Below are 10,000 nucleotides of genomic sequence, written 5' to 3' on the forward strand. Positions count from 1 at the left end.
TACGACAGGAACTAAACTAAACAGAACAGATGCAGGTTTAACAGCAGTTTGTGTGGCACCCTCTACAATGCAGTACACCAGTCGCATATGCCACCAACTTTCACGAGAGGCGACTATAAGGTGTCTTTTATTAGCCAATGGAAAGTAAATTGCATGATTTCAGTTGTCTGTAATTGAGTTATTATTACAAGCTATTGAGCTCTTTCACATCTTGCTCTTCAACAGACAATTTCACACAAAATAATGTCAAAACACTTGTCTTGGTGATTATCCTATTAAACATAGTCGGTTTTGTCTTTTGTAAGCAGTCGGAAAGTAAACATGCGTAACAGTATACTGAATCAGTGTATTAGTCTTAAAGTGTGTTTAAACTGTGTTTTTAATGTTAAGCAAACAACAAGGATTAATATATATTTAATTTAAACAATGAAGACTATGCAGTGCTATTTTACACGTCATTACTTAATTCAATTTCTGTACTTAATCTACATCTAACTACTGTTAGATCTACCTTAAAAACCTGAACAGCTCTGTTTATTTAATAGGCATCTTTTCTATTGTGTTGTAAGGCCGCCTAATGGGCCCAATGACGGTTTCCCACAGGACGGGGAAGGTTTACGCGTGTATGCCTTTTCAGTGCCTCTGAATGTTCACTTAATTTCACTCGTTTAATCTGACTCCAATTTCAAATGATCTTATTCTAAGGGTTGTGTCTCCAATTAGAAATTAATCATTTGTTATGTATTAATTTAGATATTTGATTATTCTGAGTATCAAATATTTTCAATTATTCTTTCATTATGGACCCATATCACTTAGAAAAGTCACTTCGGCCGTTTTAGTTCTTTTCACGATCACAAACTCGCCAGTTCTGGTCTTAGTCAGAGGGTGCAGAGTTTACTAAAGCATTTGAGTCGAACCACCACATGCTTGTTCATACAAAAGCACAGTTTTCTTAGTCACAATACTGCAACTTGCTAAGCCAGTTGATAAACAAAAATCAAAAGGTCCCATGATGTGCAACATGCTCCTTCCATTGAGCCTTTAGTTTTTATCCATCCTGACACAGATTTGCGGAAATATGGACTCCAATAATCTACCGGTCATAATGATTTCAGAAGAATCCAGAGTAAATCAAATATAACATTTTATTTGTCAAGTAAAAATATATCATGCCAATTACATTACAATTAGACAATTAGAAGCCAATTCAGAAATGTTAAATGCATAACAACGATTACTCAAAGAAATGCATATATACACACAGTGATACATGAATGTCTTCAGACATTAACCCATCTCTGTGTGGGGGTTCTGGTTTACAGAAGTTCCCCCCTGACTGCTTTGCACTTTACCTTATATACAGACCAGAACAGAAAGGATCATAAATATTTACTACACCAACAACTGTTTTGGGGGAGAGGAATGGGTTTTCACAAAAGGCACCACCCAAAAGAGGACAGAATTTTCCTTAGTTTTCAATCTTCTTCATGATACTAGTGACTGCTGTGAAATTGAGACCGTTTTACCAATCGCACTGAGACAAATTAAATGATATCAAACATGAAAAGGGAAAAACAATAGATGAACAATAGATGAACAATATGTTTTGAATAACTTTCAGTGACTTGGGCCAGAGGAATGGGAGGTGTGTGTGTGTGTGTGTGGGGGGGGCATTGTCCTTTTGGAGTTGGGGCAAAGCGTTGTCCATTGCTACTTCTTTGAGATCTTCTTTCCAGATTAAAGTTTTATTACTTTATTGCAGGACGCTTTATCTCAGTTTTTGTTTAGCAGGAAAATCAAGCCTTACAGTGTTTATATGTGCTATTGCTTGTAGTTTGATTATTTGACCTTATTTTATTGCAGACTGTTTACTTGATTTTAATGGTGTTTGAAATGTATATATTATATTTATGTAAAATTTTCTTCATTTGCATTGTTCTTGCATTCCAAGCCTAAAATTACTAGCCAATGGCGACTCGAGCTTCAGTGTGTCTGCAGAGGTTCTGTGGTTAAACATGTAAGAGCAGACTATCAGTTGAATTACGATGGTCAATTGGCACAATTGTGATTGTAGTCCTACTGTGCTTGCTTAGTAAAAACTGTCACTAATCAGTTAAAAAACAACAAAAAAAAAAAAGCAATTTTACACCAGAAACATTAAACAAATGAGATGAAGTGTTTTAAAACTAGGGGTGTGCGACACAAGCCGACTGGTCAGTTCAACAATACAGCTGCTGCTAGTCAACTTGGAAAATACTAGTCGTTTAACTGTTAACTGTTTTTTTTTTTTCTTTTCTTTTTTTTTGGCACATTTAATGTTTTACTTTATATTTTTACAAAGGTTACATTTAAGTTACCATCATGTTAATGTAAAATCTTGAAATTAATATTTTATATTATATATATGATTTTGAAAAGTGTATATCTGCAGAAAAAAACAAAAAACAAACATTCGCTGGTTTTCTCTGAGGCGCTCGCGGTGGGTTCAGAGAAATGTGGGGAGATGAGCAAGGTGAGGGAGTATTGTGAAAGCCTACACAAAACTTTTCCATTTTCTTCTGTCATGTCAAACTAGTGTAACAATTAAGCTTGTTTAGGCTTTGTTATACATCTGGCTATGAGGGACAAAAAAACATTATGAATGAAACATGAACAGTTGCTCTAGCAACATCCTAACATTCAACATCTTCCTAGCATTGTTCGGGAAGCAGACACACTCTGTCAGTTTAAATCTAGACTAAAAACACATCTCTTTACTCTTGCATACACATAACACATTATCAATACATTAACATTTTTCAAATCCGTTAAAGGATTGTTACGCTGCAATAATTAGGTCGGCCAGAACCGAGAACATTTCCTATAACACTAGATATACCTGTACATCAGAACAAGAATGGCATCTACGCTAATATCTGTCTCTCTGCTTATCCTGAGGTTTGCCGGGTGCTGGATCCAGGCCGTATCCAGATCAGATGGAGAACCTGTGTCTGGACCTGACTACAACGTAGCCCAGGATCCCCGTATCCGCTTACATATATTTATATATAATCGATTTTTAATCTCTATAATAAAAATGTACAATTCAGATTTTGATCTCCATATACATTTACATATATTATATATATCTTCCAAGGGTTTTTTTCCCTCCTAGGACTTTTTTCCCAGTGCTAGCACGCTGGGTTTTTCTCCTAGGGGGTTTTTTCCACCCCTGGAAGTCAGCTGACATTGGCTTAATGTAGCACCATCTTGTATATGTTACATATTACCACGCTTGTTTGTACAGTTTTAACCACTTCCCTTTTTTTTTTCTGTGCTTCTAATATGTAAAGCTGCTTTGAAACAATTACCAATTGTAAAAGCGCTATATAAATAAATTTGACTTGACTTGACAAAGAAAATACGGTTAAATAATGTAATAATCAATAAAGGTCAAGTTTTTTATTGTGATTTCTGCCACCTGTCATGTGTTTAGATACTTTTCATACACGAGAAGGACACGCATTGCGTGTCACTCAAGTAGTTGCCATGGTAACAAACAACAAAATCTTAATGCGCTGATTTATTATGTGGACTAATTTTTATTTGAGGAAATCTGTTTATAATGGTATTGGTCCTGCGCTATAGAGTGGAGCAGATATGGCGTCAACCAGCAGTTAGCATCACACTGCCCAACAGGATTTTTCCATAGGCTTCTGGATTACTGCACAAAACAAGCTCTGTGATCAAAGGCTTATGATACACGTTTTGTCCATCAAGACGATTTTCACAGATAACCATAACTTTTATGAATTTTGAAGCCTAAATGCAGTCACCAGAAGTAAAAAAGCATTCGCTCGACTTCACCATCATTAAGCTTCAACAACTCTTTCAGTTTTTATCTAAAAACATTTTCCCAGAATGTTTGAGTTAGACTAGTTTATAAGAGCATACTGAGGCTGTAAAAGGGGACTGAGTTTACCTGTTCGGCGTGATGCCGTTAATGTCCCCGACAGCCTGTGGAGTCCTTGTTAGTAACCGCAAGTGGGGTAATACTGTAGTATTTTATGTCTTAGAATAAAGCGTGAAAGTGTCTTGAGCTTGAGTTCACCACAGACCTTATTTCAGCCATTTAACCAAAATCCCATTAAAAAAAAAAACATTGACTAGCTAAAATGCTAACACGCTTCCGTGTTTTGGCCTACAAAGTGAAGTCATACCTGCACCACTCTACTGACTAAGCTGATTTGAATAAATAAGTCAATAATGGCTAACGTTGCTGAAGTGAACGCTCAAGTTTAATATACAAGGATTATTAAATTCAAGCACATCGAATCTATTTTTAACAGTATTCAGTGTGGGATTAGACTAGATTTAGTGTTCTCTCAAATGTATCGCATATACAGACCGACCCCAGGGGGCGTGTTGGACTATGGGGGCGGGGTTAGATCCCAGGGGGCGTGTTGGACTATGGGGGCGGGGTTAGATCCCAGGGGGCGTGTTGGACTATGGGGGCAGTGTTAGATCCCAGGGGGCGTGTTGGACTATGGGGGCGGGGTTAGATTCCAGGGGGCGTGTTGGACTATGGGGGCGGGGTTAGATCCCAGGGGGCGTGTTGGACTATGGGGGCGGGGTTAGATCCCAGGGGGCGTGTTGGACTATGGGGGCGGGGTTAGATCCCAGGGGGCGTGTTGGACTATGGGGGCGGGGTTAGATCCCAGGGGGCGTGTTGGACTATAGGGGTGGGGTTAAATCCCAGGGGGCGGGGTTAGGCTAGTCGGTTGCAAAATTTCCACATTTAAACAGTTATGAAATTAGTCGTTGCACACATCCCTAATTCAAACTACTGTTTGCTTTAGTTTTCAGTCCAGCTGTGTCACATGACATGAATAGTTTAACGGTAAAGGTCATTGCACACTGAGTCTGAAATTCGCATGCGAAACTTTCTCAAGTTAAAAAATACATTCAACCTCAAGTTATGTCAATCGCGTTTGCACACTGCCTCCGAAACTTTCGTCCGTCAAAAAAATATTCGGATCAGGTTCGATTTTCGGCGTTTTTCGCATCCGTGGCACGCATTTTGAGAGAAGTTTTGACAATTCAGAGCCACCGTACGCGAACGCAAAATACAGAATGCCATCTGACAAGTTGATCCACGTCGTCTACAGCACAAATCAGTAGCATTGAATGACAAACAACGTGAGGAATACAAAGAGACTGAATATAAAGACATATTGTGCCAGTAGTAAAGCATCAAACAGAGCCACTGACATCCTGAAGTAAACTTTGAATCACTCTGATAATCCCGCAGCTCCTTGATGAGGTGAATTCTCCTTTCTCTCTATGCAATCTCGGGATTGAATGGACCCAATATTTCCTCTTTCTTTTTCTCTTTTTAAGAAGAGAGGAGACAACTTAATTGTGCTCACTGCTGCTTGAAGACTTCATTTTATATTGTTTTGCGATTTGTTTTGCGATTTTTTTCGCAACGCATTCATTAATACGCATCAGACTCAGTGTGCAAGGTCTCTGTGCTTGACGAATTTTTAGGATTGCGAATACGAAAAAACGAATGCAAAAATTTCAGACTCAGATCAAGACTTCAAATTTAGACCAAACTCACATGTCAAGATCTGAAATCAAACAATAATCATAGTTAGTACAATTCAGTTCAAGTAACGCATACAAAGACATGGGAAACAACCTAACTCAAATGCAAAACAAAGCCATTTTAATGCTCCCTTTCATTATTTGTGTGTGTGCATCCAATTTTAAGATTTATTAACTGCAGAGCTCAAATCCTCTCAAGGTCAGTCTCTCCTGTTTCACACTGAGATTAAAACCAAATCCTGGATCAATGAAAGCAAGAGAGACAGAGAATGAGAAGCAGATGAAGTCTTTAATCTATGGATTGTCTCATTTTCAGGGCAAAAACTGCGTCCTGGCAAACGATTGCTTGAGTTCCCACAACTGGAGCGTTCTGCTGTTTCGTACACAAACGTGATCGTGTTTCTGTGTGTGTGTGTGTGTGTGTGTGAACATGTCTTCTGTCGAATCCACACACCAGGAGCCTTTGGTCTTTTTTTAGCAATGTCATGTTGAGAAGATAGCATTAAACTTACGTTCAGGGCGATCTTAGCAGCCTCCGCCTCCGAGCGACTGTCAAAACTTACAAACCCCACCGGCTGCAGAAAACACAGAGAAATCAAGGCAAGGAACAGAAAAAGCTCTTCAAACTGCACAAAACAGCAGTTTCTAATGATTTGGATGTAAAGACGACTGAGTGACTATTAAAGTCGACATGAAATGACATTCAAAGCACATTTTAAAAATAATAATAATAATACATTTTATTTAAAGGCGCATTTCAAAACACTCAAGGACACCGTACAGTTGAATGACAGTCATAAACAAATCAAGACACAGCAAAACAACAGCTATTTAACATACGCTATTTAAAATTGATCAGAGAAAGCTCATTTAAATAGGTACGTTTAAAGTAGCCAGACAATCACTTTCTTGTAAAGATTGTGGAAGAGATTTCCAGAGACGAGGAGCAGCGCAGCTGAACGCCATGAACGAACAGAGGGTACGACAGGAGAAACGGATGAAGAAGATCGAAGTGGACGCTTCGGGGTGTAGATCTGAAGCAATTCAGAGAGATATGAGGGTGCGAGATTGTGAAGAGCTAAGAAAGTGAGAAGCAGAATTTAACAGGAAGCCAGTGTAGATGATAGAGGACAGGAGAGATGCTTGACGGAGGAGGTTCTAGTGATGAGTTTATGAAGGAGTTTGTGAGGAAAAATAGAAGAGAATTACAATAATCAATGCCTGAAGACTGACTAGAGCGTGTACAGGAATGGCTGTGGAACTGGATGAGAGAAATGGACGGAGACGGCTGATGATCTGTAGATGGAAATATGTTGACGAGTAATATTGTTCGAGAGGACGACACCCAGACTCTTAACCTGGGAAGATGGAGAGATTAAAGAATTATCAATGGAAAGTGAAAAGATATTGGATTTTGACAAATTGGATTTAGTGCCAACAAGAAGAACCTGTTTTATCAGTATTTATTCAACTTGAGAAAACAGGATTTAATCTCTTCTTTTACTGACTGTAATGTGACATATTTCCCAGTGACACAATGTTCAAGAAAATAATGTCAATCAGGACTTGATTTAGTCACGGTGAACTGATGTGATGCTGTAAAGTGTGTGTTTCTGATCTGAATGGGATTTTGCAGTTGATTTTAGAGACTTTGAAGGAATTAAAGAGAAGATCAGGACTGGTACAGCAATAAACCAACCGTTGGACTATGACTGACCGCTGCGACCGACAGAAACTGACACAGACACACTGTTATTTACCACTGCAGCCGAGAGATAAACAGAAACAGCCTGACATACGGAAATGAGATGTAGATTCACCACCGTCACCACAAAAACACTGTGTTTCTATCATTAAGGTCCTTCTGCTGACTTCCAGTGATCTCTGACCTCACACTAAACTCACAAAACCTCCTCTAATGTCTTATTACATTATATATCTCTGTTTGTTTAGTATCTTCATAAGCCAGTTCAGCTTTTACTGTGGAGACGTTTGTTCACACACACTTTATCAGCGACGTCCTCTCATGTTATTTCTGACCCTCGAATGTCCTCGTTACAACACAGGAAGTGTGTCTCAACTTCCTTTACGCTTTTGAAAAAATAAGAGGCATTTCTAAAAATACACAAACACTCCAACTATATAAAGCTTCACAAAGAAAGAAAGAAAGAAAGAAAGAAAGAAAGAAAAATGTATATGTGGAGATGACATGAAACATTTATTAATTTGTTCAGCTCGTTACATCAACTATTTTAAACAGTTATAACTCATAATAATTCAGACTTGATATGGAATATTTTTATTTTTAATAGTTCAAGTGAATTTAGTGATTTCAAAAGAGATAATAAATATTGAATGACCATTTATAAAACAAATATATATCTTCCTTTCATTTACACATTGATATAGATATTTAGCCAAAATCCTAACGTTAATAAATATAAAGTTCGTGGACACATTATTCATCAACTTCTGGAGAACCGAGAACAAAACATCAACCACATAAATATCGATCTACAATGGACCCTTTTCATATATATATATTTTTTTAATGTACATAATATAGCATTATACTTATACCCTAACACACCAGTTATCAACTTGCAACCTCCTAGCAACCACCCAAAACATCCTAGCAACACCATAATAGCACCCTAGCAACTGCCTAGAAACCACTCAAAGTACCATAGTGACTGCATAGCAACACCCTGTCTGTGGGTCAGCATCAGCTCATAGTCTAACCCTGCTGTGACTGATTGTGTTTCACCACTTTCTCTCCTGATCTTCAGGTTTAGGGTGATTGTGTGACGGCTTCATCTCCATATTCCCAACACATCATATTAATGTGATTCATATACTTGAAGGAATCGTTGATATTTCTCACCTGTTTAGAGGTGAATCTGATCAAGGATCCTTCATAACCCTAATGAAGAGAATCAAATATGAAGGACGTTTCATGATAAACGCAAACATTTAGATTTTGGATTCAGGTCAATGAATCTCACCTGGAAAGGCCTGAATAACAGGTAAAGCTCTCTGGGCTTGATGTCCAGCGGCAAACCGCTGACGAACAGAGTCCTGACCTGCAGAACAGAGTCACGTGATCACTGCTGGAAACGCTTTACTATCGTGTATCAGGAGAATCACTCACACTTCAAAGCGTTTTTATTTTCTATTTCTGAAGACTTTCGTGTTTCAGAGAGAACAGTGATGCAGCAGAACACACGAACTACACAATCAAACAAACTGAGTCTGAAGTCAAAACACGATAAAGAAAAATTCATAAAATCTGCTCAATAACACATAAACACTGATGTCGTGTAATTAATATCATCCAATTAACTTTTAGTGTCATTGCCAGTTTCGAGTTTTAAATGTTTCTAACATTTTAAATTAAGCTAATGATGTTCATTATAGTTATCATTATTATTATTATTAAGTAAATAGTAACTTACTTCTTCATCCGGGCTGTTATGTTCATTCTCGCTGGAATTGTTCATTCTGGAGCAGAAATATGAAATTAAACTCATGAGCTCGTGCAGAACGTCTGCCAGCTCCGGCGCGCTCCCGTGATGAGATGCGCGCGTCCGCATTGCGCGTCATGGTGGCGTCGTGCGCGAGCTTGATTTAAGGACAATACTTTCCCTTTTCCTTGAAACTTTAGTTTATTTTTTTTTTTACTTTTTCTTTACTTAGCAAATAATGAGTGATAACTTTAGAAAATGCCCATCAGTTTCCCACAAACACTGAAAATAACAGACATGGGAAGAGAAAACCACCCAGATGTTTTAAGTGTACAGAAATACTGTAGAAGAAATGTCAATTCACATCAGAAGTTCAACCCATAATGCAAAGGTCATCTTTCACAACACCTTAACCAGCACTGACCGCTGCCCTTTATTACCTGCAGCCTCTGTGCGCTAATAATAGACCTGTCAAATTCAATCAAACCACAACTTATGCTTTCTATAGATGCTCTAAACAACCTTCCAAACGTCAGTGTGTGTGTGTGTGTGTGTGTGTGTGTGTCACAACAGCTGGAAATGCGATGCTAAATATTGACCATCTCGCTTTCAGTGGTTTCAGTTTGGCGACACCATGTGGAGCAGAGATGTAGTGCACAAGAAAGGAAAACACGGCGAGACACACGTGACAGAGTTTTTAATGCATCAATAACTTACAACCTCATACAGAAACATTATGTGCAGCACAACAGCAGGAAATAAACTGTAAGCAAAAGCCAATCTGTGTTCCTCTGTTATATTTCAGATTCTCAGTCGTGATTTCAGCTCCTCGCCGGAGTCGAATTTCCTTTCACCGTTTTCTTAAGATGATGGTAATTCGGCAAAATCTTCATCAGGAAGTCCAGCTGCAGCGTTTGAGGCTTGAATGGAGAGACAGAGTCAGA

At 38.4% G+C, this 10,000-nt stretch overlaps 2 protein-coding genes across 3 annotated transcripts in view; both read right to left on the reverse strand.

The window, feature by feature from the left end:
* The window catches only part of rbpms (RNA binding protein, mRNA processing factor), a 23,729-nt gene extending 14,544 nt beyond the window's left edge, over positions 1–9,185 (reverse strand). For both annotated transcript variants that reach the window (XM_067400314.1, XM_067400313.1), the window contains exons 1-4: positions 9,048–9,185; positions 8,598–8,675; positions 8,477–8,515; positions 6,105–6,167 (exon numbers count right to left, since the gene is read on the reverse strand). In XM_067400314.1, coding sequence (XP_067256415.1) covers positions 6,105–6,167; positions 8,477–8,515; positions 8,598–8,675; positions 9,048–9,185 — 318 coding nt within the window. The remainder of the gene's footprint in view (positions 1–6,104; positions 6,168–8,476; positions 8,516–8,597; positions 8,676–9,047) is intronic.
* A 548-nt stretch (positions 9,186–9,733) lies between these two features.
* dctn6 (dynactin subunit 6) overlaps positions 9,734–10,000 on the reverse strand; it is a 20,891-nt gene continuing 20,624 nt past the window's right edge. Inside the window, exon 7 of the mRNA XM_067400315.1 lies at positions 9,734–9,976. Coding sequence (XP_067256416.1) covers positions 9,878–9,976 — 99 coding nt within the window. The 3' untranslated portion in view covers positions 9,734–9,877. The remainder of the gene's footprint in view (positions 9,977–10,000) is intronic.

Source organism: Chanodichthys erythropterus, chromosome 11 (genome assembly GCF_024489055.1).
Source record: "Chanodichthys erythropterus isolate Z2021 chromosome 11, ASM2448905v1, whole genome shotgun sequence".
NCBI classification, from domain to species: domain Eukaryota; kingdom Metazoa; phylum Chordata; class Actinopteri; order Cypriniformes; family Xenocyprididae; genus Chanodichthys; species Chanodichthys erythropterus.